Raw genomic sequence first — 16,766 nt, forward strand, 5'->3', positions numbered from 1 at the left:
AGATGTGATAGATGATTATTGTGATCCAGGGTTGGGAGAGTGTCGTGGCTTCAGTAATTGAGTGAGCTAAATGCCGCTCTTAGGAAGCATTCACAACAGCAGACTAATAGATACGCAGATCAAATATAGCAACCCAGGTAAAAGCTTGCCATATTGTTTTCCTAATAGACACTGAATAGATTCCCTGCAGGGATTAAGCAACAAGCATTCAAGTGGGTCATCCATCTTTGATCCAAAGATCTGTTAGTCCCCTGTTGTGAACGCAGCCTTAGCCAGCTAGGAAATGAGCTTTTACTACTTGCTAAGTGACACTGAGTTTGTAGTATGAATTAAGTAGCTAAGCCATATTTGAAGTCAAGATGATATTTTTCTAACAGTAAATCATTACAGTGACAAGTTGATATATATAAAGAATTTTTGGTGTTCATGTTGTCAAGTTGACATTTTGTCATAGTGAATGTAACTATCTTCATATTGGAATAACACAGTCGCATGTCAAGGTATCATTATCCAGGGGCCAGAATGGCTACTGTTGTCACATGCCACTGTGGTACTTAAACTGATAGATTGTCACATGATGACTTCAAAGCATTTCTGCCTTGATGTCTTTATGTTGTTATGAAACAGATGACACTGTTAAAATTCCAACATAAATATTTGTGTGAATCTAGCTATATACAAAAACAGATATTTAAAATTTTGCACAATATGTGTATAAAATTTTGCTCAATATATATATATATATATATATATATATATATAATTTATATTGTAAACATATATACTTTTATCTTACATCTGTATAGTGCTAGAGGCTTGCATAGCATGGCATTGCTTGGCTGATGGTGACTGCTATTAGGCAATAGTTTTGTGGCAGTGTGCTTTATTTACTTTCTGTACATAAGTAAGAGCAGACCATTTGACTTTTGCTTGATGAGGTTTAGGTGAGAATATACAAGTTCCCTTCACTGATTAATTACTGGTGCTATGCATTATTACTGGTATATGGCTTCTTGTATATATTAGTATGAGCGCATTCTCAACGAATTAAGCCAGGCTTTACAAAGCCGGTGACCTAAAAATGGCGGACGTACATGAAAGAAAAACCGCCTAATCTTTTAATAGTCTCTCCGCCTCTCACATGCCTCCCCACACATCGTCCCTGCGGGGTACAGTAATTAAATCGCATCTCCGTTCGCCATGCGGAAGCTACCTGAGAAATATTAAGTGCGCATGCTCATCAGTTAAACTCGTGGTGAAGAAAGCATGGCGGCTGAAGGCGATCGAAGGAAAAAAGCTCTTCTGTTCTATTATCTTTGAAAACAGAGACGAAAAAGGAATAATTTGGCCCGTAGAGCAGCAATGAATCGACTATCTGCGGAGATAATATCACCAGAGATATTCACGGAAATATTAATGTTCGGAGCCGAGATTTAATTACTGTACCCCGCAGGGACGACGTGTGGGGAGGCGTGTGAGAGGCGGAGAGACTATTAAAAGATTAGGCGGTTTTTCTTTCATGTACGTCCGCCATTTTTAGGTCACCGGCTTTGTAAAGCCTGGCTTAATTCGTTGAGAATGCTCTCTATGTAACATAAGTATGACCATAGCTCTTACAGACATATTTTTATGGCTGTCAAGCTGATTGCATATTAAGGAGGCACATAATTAATGCAGTAAAATATCTTAATACGAGAAGTAATGAAATCAATCTATCTCAATAGGTGTTTCTTATTTTTATACAATGATGGGTTTTATGAAACATCCATATTTTTGTGCCCCTTAATAATGTAACCAGTTTAATCCTTCATGTAAAAATATGCCTTAAAGACATATTGCATGTCATATCCAATGGACAAGGAAAAAACCACATAATTCCAGCAATATGTTTATAATGGTAAGTTAATCATTGCATGACTTTCTGAGCTCTAACCACAGATCTGCCTATGTGATGTTGACTCAAATAATTCCTGAATTGTGAGGCGTAATTCAAAGCATTTAGGTTACACATACATCTGATGTTGTTAAGTAAACAGAGTTGTCTATGAGCAGTAAAGAGCTATTGCTCATGGGCTACAACTAGTTGTTTAGGAAAGGATGATTATAATTTAATAAAGAAAAAACTGAAACAATATTCCATAGGCAGGTCTGTTTTTGTAACTTTAACAGTTTTTTCTTGGTATCTGCTACTACGGTTTTTGCTTCTGCTTTGCTTTAGCAGTATTTCAATTAATAACAATAATTCCAATTAATAACAGTAATGTTATTCTTTGGAATACTTAATTTTAATAAGTCAAGCTGTTTTGATGAAAAGCACCTTTGCTATGTGTTTTGGTATCAGAAAATATATACCTGCTGACGCCAAACATACCAGTCAACCTAAATGGTATGTTTGTTACTGATAAGAAGTAAAATAATTTCAAATAGCCAGTCGTGGATATACACACCCATCATTATATGCACGCCATAAAGCACAGCACTGTGGCACCCCGATGGATTTGGACATGGAGCTGCTATGAGATCATACTAACACGTAGCATATTAACACCAAAAGTTAAAACTGACTTGCTTTGGTGACAGGAAATGAGAAGTATTTTAATTTTTTTTATTTAGCATTGATCTGCCTCAAAAGTTTTGATTTTATTTGGAATTTTTAGTAATAAGATCATGCAAAAATTCTGTCTGTCTGAACTGTAGAGCTTAGAAGGCATTTACTAGGACTTGACAAGATTGAGAAGCAGTCTCTGAATTGTTTGGGTTTTTATTATTATCATGATCATTATTTTAAGATGCACAGGCAGCAAGGGTCAAAACAGAATATGAGCAATTTTTGGACTGCTGAATCATATATGTCTGTATTTTTGTTGTAGTTACTAACCTGCTGTCTGACTGTTGATGTTGTGCATGTATGTGTTTAATCTCTAGGCAAACCAAAAGGAATAGACAATCCTGCCTATCTAATGGACAGTGGCAAAATGGACCCAGGTAAGTATTCTGTACTGAACTTGGTTGCATGTCGTCTTAACTGTATGCATGCCATTCTCTTATTAGTATTCTAATCTAGGTGCAATTTAGGGATTAATACCCATGGTTTCTTAAGAATATTTTATTATAGTCAAAAATCATTGTTTGTGCTGCAAATTTGCTGGTCAGTAAGTACACATTAGAACAAGGCAAGTAAAGAATTGGCCATCAATTTGAAGGGTCCAGACAACACATTTTAGTTAGGTCTACAGTTTTTATTTCTTTTTACTTGTACCAAGAAATATGCAGGAGATAGTTTAGGCTGAGTTACTATCACATCCTAGTTTCAAACTCTGGTTAAAAATACTGGTGGATTTCTATCTCTATAATATTGCCTGTGTAATGGCTGACCACACATATGATATGCAAGTAGTCTTAATGGGTTATCAATATTTGATAAGATTTTTTAGGTGTTGTCTCTAGGTGTGAAGCCAGTATATGTATTTTTTGATTTGATTATTATATTTTGAATTATGTACATATGGCTCAATACAAGGTCTAGAGTAATTATACTTGTGATTAAGCATCATGTATTTTGTTATGTAAAGGTATATGCAAAAAAGTGGTTTGAAGCGTTACAGGGATAAATTAATATATTGGGTTTTATAAATTCTAACTTCTTAAATACAAGGTCTTGGCTCCCTTTTTTCCCAGAACTCCAGTTTTCATGCACACTTGCCAATATGTGCAATTTCCATTTGTACAATTTCCAATTATCAAGCCAGTTGATGAATGGGTATTCCATTTACCAATGCACCATTTTATGTTACAGTATAAATTGATACCGTGAATTTGCAGACATGTTAACAGAAGCATCATGTAAATGTCTGCTGTAGTGCAGTAATAGCTTGATGGACATTACTTGAACAATTTAATGCTTAACGGTACTAGGTACAATCAATTTTCAATTGACGATGTTTAGACTAAGTGTTATATTGTGTATTATGTTCATGTGATTATTTATATCTCCTATGCCCCTAGGATGCATAAATGTGTAATGGCATCAATCATCAATACGAAACAAGAAAACTAATATATTCAGCATTCTTTATTTTCAGTATGTGGTTACTGGGTTGTGTAAAGGGTGTGTCATGTATAGTATTTATACAATATTACGCTCTCTCTGTTATTTTTGAATGAAAAATGTCACTGTAGTAGGTGTGTGTCACATGGAAAACAGGTGGATGACATATAGTTTAAGGATATTGAAAAGGGTAAATGTGTTCTGTCATTGCCTGTTATGCCATAAGTTGGGGACAGTGTATATCGTCATTTGCAGTATTAACCCAAATGTGTCACCTGTTGATAGATGTGGCTGTCATTTCATTGCATACCATCACATGCCATTGAACATCAGCATTTTATCAAGCATTATGTCATTCTTACTGATAGCACTGGTGCAACTAGCTCTGGTTGTTTTCATGCTTTGAGAGCAAATTAGGATTTTTTTTTTGCCCATTTTTTGGGGGGATAAAATAAGATTAATCCTGACTGAAGATATTGCTTAAATTTGATAATATATATTCTGTTATGTATTTCACAAAAATTATCTGAAAAGTGCATCACATAAGAATTATGTAATTGCAATCTTCTTCGCTTCTTTATTCAGACATTTTAACTGCACATATAATTCTCATCTCCCTTGCTTTATTTAAAGAAAATATAATATTAAATAAATGACATTCCTTCTTAGTGCTTTTTAAACAGACTTGACTTAAAGAATTATATAATTGGAATCTTCTTTGCTTCTTTAACCAGACATTTTAACTGCACATATAATTCTCATCTCCCTTGCTTGATTTAAAGAAAATATTACATTAATTTATATAAATGAAAATCTTTTTTAGTTCTTTTTTTAAACAGACTTATTTAAAATTTACACCTTTTCTGCACATTCATTAATGTGCTATTTAATATTCCTGGGATTTTTTACCAAGATTGTAGTTCTAAATTCAAAGTCTTGGTCTTACAGCTCAGGACAGTGACTTGCCAACTGCTGTTGGTCATTCGGAAAGTGACCAGTCCGCACTGCTTGGGGACGATGCTGAGACAGGTGCTTTACATGCATGTGCACGTTTTCATATGCTTGCATGTTTTTTATACACCTGGTATTGTGGCAGAAACATTTTGTGTTGTAGAACTTAATCTTTATTGTGGTTTTTGTTTGGATTGTAACATTCAAATGGATAATGGATTCAACTGGGTTGTTGGTTTTTAAGTTTTTGTAACAAGTCTAGCAGCTGAAATTATTTGCAGTCAATGTAACAATGGCTTAAGTATCCATGTTAACCCATATACTACCATATTTTGAACACAGTATATGTACCTCTCTACTTTAAAATGTCCTCTCCAGCCTCCCATTATTACAACCACATGGGCTTTTATTTACCACGTCCACATCTGACCTCATTTCCCAACAGGGCGATTACTATCTACCAGAATCCTGAATCTAGGACCCTGAATTTATTGATTCAGAAATGTAACCTAATGCTTTTATATTGTGCTATAGTCATAAGCTATAGTTAGGATGTATTACCAAGACTTTTCAACTGAAGTGTCCAAAATCAGCCTATAATGTTCAACAAAGCTAATATATATCATGATACATAGTAATTTTTAATTAAATCAACAGGAGTTCACATATACCAATAATGAACTTCACATCTCTTTATACGATGACTTAAGAAGACATTTTTAAATTGATTTTGAACATTTCAGTAAAACATTCTTGGCTGTATGCATGCTTTAAACCTTTTGCCCCCCTGCTGCATGAGACCAAATGTACGAAATGTCCTAAGAAAGAAGATGAGCTCTCTTTCTCTAGGTTTCTAAGGGAGTATTTCAGTAAGCATGAATCTGTCTAATAATCTGATAATTTAAAACCCCTGAAATGTTCATATATTGAAACCAAAGTTCCTTAATTCTCTACTTTTTCCATAGCTTATTTTATTTACATATCCATTACTTCTGAGCATGATACTACATATTTGATAATTTCTTGTATTGCAAAACCCGCATGTTAATGCATGTTGTAAACCTCTTCAGTTTGGGTTTAATCGACTTTTTTTTAAAACAACCCCAGGTACTTTTCACTTCTAGCTGTCAATGTCTTTGTTTTATCATTCGAGATGATCCTTCTTGTCAACACTTTACACTGTCAAGTTTTTAATCACATCCAACGCAATTGCCATACCTAATTATGCTGTCACACCTAACACAATATTTGCTCATTGTCACACTATCTCGCCTCAAAACTTTTGTGTCATCCTGCACAATGTAACCTCTAACGCATTGCCCTAACCACTTCTTTAATGCATGTTCTTTAGTGGTAATGTAGTTCCTCATTGTGTATTGTAACTCTTTTAGGGAAAGTCAGGCAGCGTGCTGAGGAGGAATTAAAACATGATACTCTTAGATCAGCTTTAATGTCACGTATGTCTTTTTTTTAATGCACTACAAGGGATGGTGTTGTACATAGTGCCTTCATTGTTTTGTGTCAAAGTACTTCTTTTTTTTCTGATCCAATATCATTTTGGTGAATTATTTTATGTTGTATGTACATCTCGGTAAACACCTGGTGCCCATCAGTTTTAGGAAATACAAGGATGGTTAATTTGTGATAAAAAGCTTTGGAATACCTATATGACAATTTGTTAGATTAGTTCCATTAGCAGAAGGACACAAATCTCAATGTGACTAACTCATGTGCACAACTTGCACCTGGTCCCGTCTCTCATGTAATGTATTATGATTAAGGAGATGTCATATAAAATACAGTTTTCAGTTTGTCAGATGTTCATAGATTATACTGTGCTGTTAGAAATAATGCCTTCTAAAGTATTTGTGATTTCTCATGAATTGGACATGCCTGCTACTGAGTCAGAGGTTGTGTATGCTAGTGTTTCTAGGAAGTCGGGTAATTTAATCACTAATTATTGAATTTCTTAAAGAAACTTAATTTTTGAAAATTTTCTATTGAGTTGTTGCAACGCATTTTTTAATTATAACCCTTGATTTAACTTTCTATTTTAGAGAAACAAGGTGGTGAGGAAACGATTGATATAGAAAATGTACATCCAGCAAAGGTATGGATATAATCTATATTTTAATTGATCATGCTGATAACATTAAAGGAATAATTTTCAAGAATTTAAGATGAGCTACTCTCTTATAATTTAACCTCTGAAAAAAATAAATTATCAAAATAATTATTGCCCCTTGACAGTAACTGATTACCTATTAATAGCCAAATAGAAAAGCCTTTGCTTTGTTTTCAGCAATGTCGTATGAATAGCCATTTTGCTTTGAGTACAGAAAATGAATATTTCATGTATGAATATTTTTTTACAGAAAAAAGATGCAGCTGAGACATTATTGTTCAAGGATGGAATTAGAAAAATTGACTTTGTGCTGGCCTATAAGGAGTCAAATGATGTGTCAAAGGAAGAGAAACGCATGGTATTCAAACGCAACTTGCTGGATGAGGGAATAGAAATGGAAACAGAAGATAAATCAGTGAGCTTGATAGTTTATTTTATAGAAATAGATGTATTGTTTTCAGATAAGCTGCATCTTTTTCACTAGCATGACCAATATGCTTGTAATTGCTTCATATAGTTTAGCTCTAGTTAATCTGATAAGCATTTAGAGATATTTTTGTCAGTAATAGAAAATTATTTGAGGGGATTTATCTTCATAAGAGTTCTCTCAAAATGATCAAACATGGGTTTTGTTCTTGTTGGGTTTTTATCTTCAATCCTTAAATATATATTGTTTAACGTATTGTCCATTAAATTGTGTCTGTGCTGTGATCATACAAAGAGCAACACCATCTTGTATTTTGCTCACAGTGGCTGAAGGTACCTACATTTCATATGTTTGCATTTGCTTTGAATAAATCATAAATATATCAAGGGCTATTTTATTTGAAAGACTACAGAGGGTCTGGAATATTTTTAAAAAAATCTATGGACTAGTGGTAGTTCACATTTTGTATATCATGGTTTAGGATCAATGAGCATTTATTTTTGCCAAGTGCTTAATTAAATTTGAATCTTTCTAATTATGTGATGTATCAAAACTTGGGGTGGGTGGTGAACAAACATATCTCCAATTTACCCACTTATTTGACTGTAGATTGAAATAGAATAGCCAAAATAAGTTTCAAGGCTGATATTTTGATTTATTCCTTATTTGTTGCAAGCAGACAAACACGGTAAGGTGGTAGCACTAGGGGGTAATGATTATGTTGTTATTATTTTCTGTACTATTTTATTTAGTTATGAAGAGCATCTCATTTTTATTTTCATATTTGGCTAACATAGCATCTGGAGAATATTGCAATGTTGATTATTGCCTGTATTTATTTTGTGATGCAGTGTTTTTATTTTCCACCCAATAAAAAAAAAGATCCCAGAGAAAATTTGAGTGTTAGTGTAGAAATATCTGTATAAACATGTATGCGCAGTTCTCTAGGTGAATCAAAATTTAAGATTCAAAGTAATTTTTAGTAATGTTCTGTACAATAACTGACTGTGGTTTTAGTAGGACAAAAGCTATAGATGTTTGGTGTAGGATATGTGTGTTGTGAATTATATTGTCTTATGGTCACAGTAGATCATATCTCTGTGCAATTTCTTGATAAAGGTAAGTAAATCTAAGAATGTGCTGCAGAAAGTTATTTTTATTCTGACATGTTAAAACCATATCCTGCCAGGATTATATTTACATTTAGACATAATTAACACAGGTACTAATTTGTTAATTTTTATGTTTTAGATCATTTTAATCAGTTACAGGTCAATTGGAAATAATTAACCTAGTTTAAATCTTGTATAATTACAGCTGTTTTGCATGAGGCACAAGAATATTATCAGCACAGTTTTTGAAACAAAATAAACAAATTGCCATCATTATGCACTTACTGGTGTCGAGTTAAGTATCATTTCAGGGGGAAAAAGTAACACATTTGAAAGTATTCTATATTATAAAGGTGTAGATTAATATGAATATCAGTGAATATGTATGTGTAATATTTTAGGAATCCACAGATGAGAAAACATACTTCATCAAAATCCATGTTCCATGGGAGGTAATGCTCAGATACGCTGAGATGATGAGAATGAAAATGCCTATTAAGGTCAGTCCTGTCATTATACACTTTGGGTCTATTCCCACAACTTTGGATCGATCTATCACCGCAGGGAGTCTCACCAGACTACCGCCAGATAATCCCCCTTAAGTGTCCGTCCCCGCCCACTACAAGCCGTAAGGGGCAATTAACTTTCGTGTCCGCCCGGCTGACAGCTATTCAGCGCGAGTTAGATCGATCCAAAGTGGGTCGATCTAATCTATGGAAATGGGGTGTTTGACACAATTTTTGATTAGTATAGCCAAACACATTTTAAATTCTTATAGAAAGTTTAAAAAAGTGTCTTTATGTATGACAATGTCAGCTACAATGAAATTGTACTACAGTAAATTTCATTTTGTCTTGCAGGAGTATTATTATCTTGAAATATGTCTGTTATTCCTTTTCAGTTGTTTATGTTGAACAGTCTTTATATATGCATTATTTTATGATTTAAATCATACTTTTCATTATTTTTCGCGATAATTTTAGGAAAATGACATAGACCCCACAGATGACTCTGAGAAGACTTGCCCCAATCCATTTGCTGTGGATGAGGACATCATAAAGCCAGAACCCAATTATTTCACAGCTGCCTTTGACAGAGAGAGGATGAAACAGTCAGTAGTCACACACCATTTACAAACCTGTCTTGTGTGCATGTTGTCAAGAACCCATTACTGGTTGAACAGCTTGTGAATGATATGGTTGAGCATTCTGATTAAGCTTTCTTAAAATGGCATTTTGATATACTTTGGGAGCAGGTCTTAATTAAGAGGGGCACGATCTGTTGACATTCTTCAACATATGTCTTGGTCTCATCATTTACCATCCTTGAAGTAAGGTATTTTGCTGTTTGGCTATTTTAATGCATTAAAGATGCAAAGAGTAACCTGGTACAAAACATTGTTTTGATGCAGCTAATTTAGCAGATAAATACCCAAAACCACTAAAAAATTTCAAGCGTATAGCCTACCTCATATATAACAATGTGCTAGAAAAGGCTCATTAGCTTTTTCTGTCTGTTGAACATTCATAACTGATGAGCAAGGCCTTAAGTAAATCAAAAGGGATGTATATTTGAAAACACAGATGGTGCCCTTTCATAATATTTTGGTTTCCAACATAAATTCGTATAACTAGCATGGTTGGCTTCTGGCTTTGGCATGAAGCTTGGCTCTCTCATCTCTTGAGTTTGTCCGTGGTGCATGGGAAGATTGGACCTGATGATTGATTTTTATCTCTTTGTATCTTTGAATCCTGCTTGGTATGTGATCACGCTATTTGATTTTTTCCCAGTTGTAATGAGCTGAATTCATCTTGACTACAAAATAACTACATTATCTAGAAATTTGCTGTACCCTTTTCTGAATACAACCAGTATTCTTTGATTTTTGGGTGGAGGATCTTCCTTGACACATTAAAATATTTACTAATATATTACCTTGGCACCCAATTACCTTCTTTACTCATTCATACCATCCTTTGTCCACCATCTTCATGATATTTTGTCTAGATTTTTACACAGTTGTTTCATGGTACATTTTAATAGTCTGCTGAGTCAAAATTGATCCATTATTAATTTGACTCAACTTACATTTGTATTGCTGTGACATATTAAAAAGTAGCATGTATGCTTTGATATTTGATCTAAGGATATTATGTAGCATAGGCATGCAAAAGCATTGTGGTGTAAACAGATTAGTGAATTAGTTTAGACACAATTGCATGACTAGCATGATGAAGGCATCATCTGCTTGCATGAAGCTTGTCTGTCATTGTATTGGCAAAAAAAACAACAACTTGAAATGTAGTTAACATGCAATGTTAAAATGTATCTATACACAAGATAGACCTGGTATGGTCTCTCTTGCCATGTTTTTTTTTCTATGTTTTGAAAAAATCATAATGATATTCAGTAGACTGATTTGATCAAAGTGTTTTCCTTTTTTGAACATTTGCCACTACTTTTCAAATTAATTTACTCCCATTTAAATTGGTGGATGTTCTTTCTTTAAAAAGCCTGCTAAATAATTTCAAAAAGCAGAAAAACTTTTTTTCATCAGCTTGAAAAGTGTGAATTTTTTTCAGATGTGGCTTAATATGAACAAAAAATGTCTGCTACCTGCATTTTGGTTGGAAAGGGAGCTTCCATATCTTCTTTGTTCATTTGTTTATTTATTTTAATTAATTTATTTATTTATTCCCTCACCAGCCTTAGAGATTCCTGGTTTGTCACTTTTGCTTTCCATCATATCCCATGGATAGTGGCTTTATCCCTGCATGTGTAGTTTTTTTTTTTTTTTCAAGACAGTCACTAATATAATTGACTGACAAATCCATCTTCACACCACAACAGTGTTAATTAAAATAAAGTTTTGAACTAGGCTGGTTAAAAATAATTTCTTGCTGACTTTTTGTTCGAGAATATTTCATGATGTGTCATTATTTCACAAATACTTTTTTCAGTGAAGTCAGTGTTTTGTTTGTTTGTTTGGATTAAATATACACTGTAAATATCAACTTAGAAGTGAAACAGTTGTGTAAATGTAAAAAAAAAAAAAAGATCGCTTTTGGTGCCTGTGGATCTTATTATAAAAAAATACTAATAAGTATCTGTATCATTTCTCTTTTTCATCTCTGCCATTATTCATTCATTCTTCTTCCGCCGGTTTCCATTTGGTGACGCAGAGGGATGTAAGGGTTGCTTTACCATATATCTTTATATATATACATACACATAATATAAGCTTTATATTGTTTATATATCTTTCCTTGGCCATCTCGAGATGAAATAAGATCTGTTTATGATTCCTCAGTTAACATATATATGTATTAATCTGAGTTAAGATTTTTGGTTTAATGTTATACACAGACTGATACATGTAAGAACATTCTTCTTTATCTTTCTTCTTTCTGCTGCAAGATAAGTCTTACTTATATACTTATTTTGAAGACTATTTTGCAACTTGGAATAACATCCCTGTTAAGTAATGCTTTATGTTGATTGTTTTTTTTTGGCTTTATCAAAGTTTTTTGTCCATTTTGACATGCTTCTGTTGGATGGCAAAGTTTCAGTTACTGTTTACCTTACTTAAGTACATTTTGTCTCTGTTATTATGTTTAAGTTTAATGTTCAAGTTTCATACGTGTAAAATCTTTTGGTTCCTGTGTGGTTTATTAGAAAATTTTCATATAATTTACCATTTATTTTCAAGAAATTTTATTTTCAATGCTTATGATATATCTGCAGTGTAACATGTCATGAAGTCTTCCAATTTCCATATAGTCATCATCATATGCCCTTCACTTAGGTTCGTGATCAAAGACAAAGAATCCTTTTTCACCAACGCTCAGCGTAGTCGTGTGGCCTATGAGATACTTGCAAGGATGAGATACGATGACACTGATAGAGACAAATTTGGTAAGCTATTGTTCCATCGTGAATGCTGGGATTGGAGGAAATTTTATGAAAGCATTTAAATTTTATTTTATGAAAAAAATTCATGAATACATCTTTATTTTTGAGCTCTTGGAAATGAGTTTATCTTAAGAGGTTCACTTTACTTGCTAATTTTGATTTGCTGGAGTTATATCTTTGCTTTAATTGTCAAAGGCATACTATACAGGTGACAAACAGGCGACAAATCGCTAATAAAAAGCTTATCTTTTAGGGATGATTTAAAGACATCAGTGATTTGAATGAAATTACCAATCATTTTGCCAATGCACTTTACACTGCTTTAATCATTACAGGCATCAAAAGGTTGATAAATAATGGATCATTTGCAGCAGCTTACCCACTGCATGAGGTACTTGGTGTCTCTGTGTCTTTTTCTTCTTCTGTTATTTCTTTTTGTTATAAGTAGTAGTGTTAGTATTGAACTTGGACACATTATGCATTAAGTATTCACACAGTAAGTTTATAAGCTACAAATAACAATGTCAAAAACAGTAACAAATACAAAAATACAATAAGGTACATAATACATGAAGTGGAAATGAGCACATGCATGACAGGTTGACACATTGATTTTCCAAATGTTATACTACACACTGCAATACAACATGAAAATACAAATCAATGCAACACTTCACTATAAATTTAAACAAACGCATATACATAGTATTTGCTTAACCCTCTGTATCTTGACATAAGATAAATATTTTTAAAACTTCGGACTCTTCAGTAGTTTAAACATGTATATTATTTTTACTTTTTTTAGTTTATTTGATTTGCAAGTTCCTGGTATACAAAGTAAGTTTTAAAAACTTCCTGAAAAGAGTGCACTTCAGATTTTTATATGGAAGCCTTGTAATAATTTTCTGTCCGCTAACTGTTTTGGATTTTGAAATGTTTTTTCTAGGGCAAGTATAAGACGGAACATTCTGTGCTAACCTGGGGAGCTGACAATGAGAGAGTAGTAAGTTAACTTTGATAATGTAGTACAGTATTTCAATGCAGGTGTAGTTTCTCCTTTGAAAAGAAAGTAAATAATGTATTAAGGTTGAAATCTCTGCAAAGTTAGTCTGTTTTAGTTTGTTAAAAGTTGCACAATTTAAGAAAATATTTCAGATATTGTTATCAATTATGTGTTTCCATTGTTGATATCTGTGTAATTTTAGCTACTATTTGAAGAATGGGCCAGACCTGGAAGATGGTACAAATACCAGCCTTTGGATCTGATCAGGTGAGCTCTCTTGGTACATATACACATATGGTTTCTTTTTTTTTCCTTTTTTGGTGTGTGTGTGTGTGTGTGTGTGTGTGTGTGTGTGTGTGTGTGTGTGTGTGTGTGTGTGTGTGTGTGTGTGTGTGTGTTTAAGAAATTACATGCCTTACAGTTTTCTGTAAAATGCAAGATACACTTTTACAAATAATAATTTTCAAATAATTTAATTGTAAATTATAAAACTGCTTTTGCTTGTCCAAACAATATTTAAGTTGCTATTCAAATCAATTTATCTGCTCAAAACATTTTTCTAATGTTGCTTTTACTTTTCAGGAAATATTTTGGAGAGAAAATAGCCATCTACTTTACATGGCTGGGTTACTACACCATGATGTTGATTCCAGCTTCCATATGTGGCTTGGTGGTCTTTATCTATGGACTAGCTACTCTGAGCACTGACATACCAAGGTGAGGATTGCATAGACCTGCCCTGCTTAGACTTTGTGTATGTTTTGAGGGTGTTTTCCTTGGTTTATGATATGACTGAATAATATTGTTTCTTTTGTTTTTGTTGTTTCAAACACTAGATTCTCTTAATATGTCTTAGTAGTGAAGGCAAATGTTACCAAAAGTTTCTTGAAAAATTACATGGGACCAATTGCTCAACAATTTATATATTTATATGCCTTAGTTCCAAGTCAAATACAACACTGAACAGACCCACCAAGCCTTATGTGTTCACCATAAGATTTATTTACTTAACCAACTTAACATTACAAAATGCATGTGGCAAGGAAAATAAATATGAGACTTAAGAGTGTCATAAACCACAGAAAACAAGTATCAGATTTTAAATGAAAAACTATTTGTACAATGAAGCCATAGTTCATGTGTTCTGTATCACATCATTACTTACTGTATCACATCACTACCTACTAATGTCTGTATAACTATGCTGTAAGAATAGTCCTAATGGTTTAAGATATTGTTTTAATTCTAGCAATGAGATCTGTGACCGGAGTGGGCCAGGGAACATCACCATGTGTCCACTGTGTGACAAGAACTGTTCCTATTGGAGACTCTACTCCAGCTGCAGGTACTCCATGGTCACATACTGGTTTGACAACTATGGAACCATGGTGTTTGCTGTATTTATGGCAGTATGGGGTAAGCCAGTGGTGGAATACTTTTCAGTTGAATTTGTTTGTTTCTCTACCTCAGTCTTTAAACTTGATTTTCACTTTCTAAGTCCTGGTGATTTTGTATTTTAGTAAGATATAAAATCAAACTTCACGTTTTTAGAAAAATTCAAATAAATAGTCTAACAAACTGCCATCAGGTGAAATTATGAAATGAGGTCCCATTGTTTTTTAGCCACTATGTTCCTTGAAGGTTGGAAGCGGAAGCAGGCTGAGATAGAGTATGAGTGGGATGTGGCACATTTTGAGGAGGAGGAGGTAAGATGATGTACTGCCAGTGAGATAGAGTATGAGTGGGGTGTGGCACATTTTGAGGAGGAGGAGGTAAGATGATGTACTGCCAGTGAGATAGAGTATGAGTGGGGTGTGGCACATTTTGAGGAGGAGGAGGTAAGATGATGTACTGCCAGTGAGATAGAGTATGAGTGGGGTGTGGCACATTTTGAGGAGGAGGAGGAGGTAAGATGATGTACTGCCAGTGAGATAGAGTATGAGTGGGATGTGGCAAATTTTGAGGAGGAGGAGGTAAGATGATGTATTGCCAGAGAGATACAGTATGAATGGGATATTTTGCCAGTTATGATCTAATGTATTATGTATTGATGGACCTCAATGGGCAATAAAACTTTCAAGGTCAGTTTGACCACTCATAAATGAATAAGAGATTAAATAATTATTGATCAATAAATAATTACCAAAAAGTTTATTTTTTTCTTTGACTGTGAAAACTTACATTTCTGTTCACCTTGCATTGTTATACCTATTACTTTCTGATTTGATACATGTTATATCTAGGAAACCGTGAGACCAGAATTTGAAGCTACAGTTCGCCACAAGAAGAAGAATCCAGTTACCCAGGTAAAACTTGTCTTGGACCAGAGAAAAATACACTGAATCGTAATTGTTAACAATTTATAATTATTTTCACATTTAACTCAAACTGCCATATAAAAAGATACCACAAGTGTCTCCAGTACAAAATCAATATATATCACAATCACACAGGCACACGCGCACACAATATTATATTAGTACATGGTAATCATACAATATTTTTGACTTACAGACAGATGAACCATTCCTTCCAGCATGGAGCAAGTGCTTTCGATATGTCACAGCGTTCTCTGTCATTCTCTTCATGGTTTGTATTTCAAATTTGAATATTAATGCATGCAGACTTTTTGAGGGACTATAACTATATATACTCTTTTTAATGTTTATATTTACCCCAACAGAATGTATTTTAAAATAGATTTTTATTTTATCAAGGGAAAATAAAAGCATCAAGTTTCTTTATTCTGTAGCTTTTGGGATAAGGGCTAACCTCTATGGTCCATCATAGGTTTGTTTTGATGTTGAAAGATTGTTCTAAAACAGTAATGTTTTGGGAGGAAATTAAGGGTCTAACCCCCCCCCCCTCCCAATTCCTCAAGATGTGTGCTCTCAAAATAAACCCCTCTCTTCCCCCAGGTGTATCCCCCCCCCAAAAAAAAAAACAGAAAAAAGTAAATGGTTTACTCTGATTTCAGCTGTGCTTGGTTCTGGCTGCTGTGTTTGGTGTAATCATCTACAGGATTGTCATAGTGACATTGTTCTACTCCACTCCTGACCAGCTGGTGGCAGAGAATGCAAGACTGGCCACCACAGCCACTGCAGCAGTCATCAACTTGGTGGTTATCATGATACTTAACAGGGTATGGACATAAAGTTCAATTTATTGGCATGTATACAGTATATATG

At 33.9% G+C, this 16,766-nt stretch overlaps 1 protein-coding gene across 11 annotated transcripts in view; it reads left to right on the top strand.

The window, feature by feature from the left end:
• The window catches only part of LOC106178187 (anoctamin-4), a 34,078-nt gene that overhangs the window by 6,381 nt on the left and 10,931 nt on the right, over positions 1-16,766 (top strand). For 3 of the 11 annotated variants that reach the window (XM_087000654.1, XM_087000648.1, XM_087000646.1), the window contains exons 3-19: positions 2,926-2,985; positions 4,997-5,077; positions 6,391-6,456; positions 7,057-7,109; positions 7,375-7,539; positions 9,065-9,163; positions 9,647-9,774; positions 12,469-12,578; positions 12,911-12,966; positions 13,522-13,578; positions 13,781-13,845; positions 14,161-14,295; positions 14,828-14,994; positions 15,202-15,284; positions 15,822-15,884; positions 16,093-16,167; positions 16,556-16,720. In XM_087000654.1, the coding sequence (XP_086856780.1) occupies positions 2,926-2,985; positions 4,997-5,077; positions 6,391-6,456; positions 7,057-7,109; positions 7,375-7,539; positions 9,065-9,163; positions 9,647-9,774; positions 12,469-12,578; positions 12,911-12,966; positions 13,522-13,578; positions 13,781-13,845; positions 14,161-14,295; positions 14,828-14,994; positions 15,202-15,284; positions 15,822-15,884; positions 16,093-16,167; positions 16,556-16,720 (1,628 nt within the window). Of the gene's footprint in view, positions 1-2,568; positions 2,591-2,925; positions 2,986-4,996; positions 5,078-6,390; positions 6,457-7,056; positions 7,110-7,374; positions 7,540-9,064; positions 9,164-9,646; positions 9,775-12,468; positions 12,579-12,910; positions 12,967-13,521; positions 13,579-13,780; positions 13,846-14,160; positions 14,296-14,827; positions 14,995-15,201; positions 15,285-15,821; positions 15,885-16,092; positions 16,168-16,555; positions 16,721-16,766 lie in introns of those variants that run through there. The other 8 variants (XM_087000669.1, XM_087000663.1, XM_087000705.1 and 5 more) reach the window with 6 other exon arrangements.

This window comes from Lingula anatina, chromosome 1, assembly GCF_051362555.1.
Source record: "Lingula anatina isolate TDL-2025a chromosome 1, LinAna3.0, whole genome shotgun sequence".
NCBI classification, from domain to species: Eukaryota; Metazoa; Brachiopoda; class Lingulata; order Lingulida; family Lingulidae; genus Lingula; species Lingula anatina.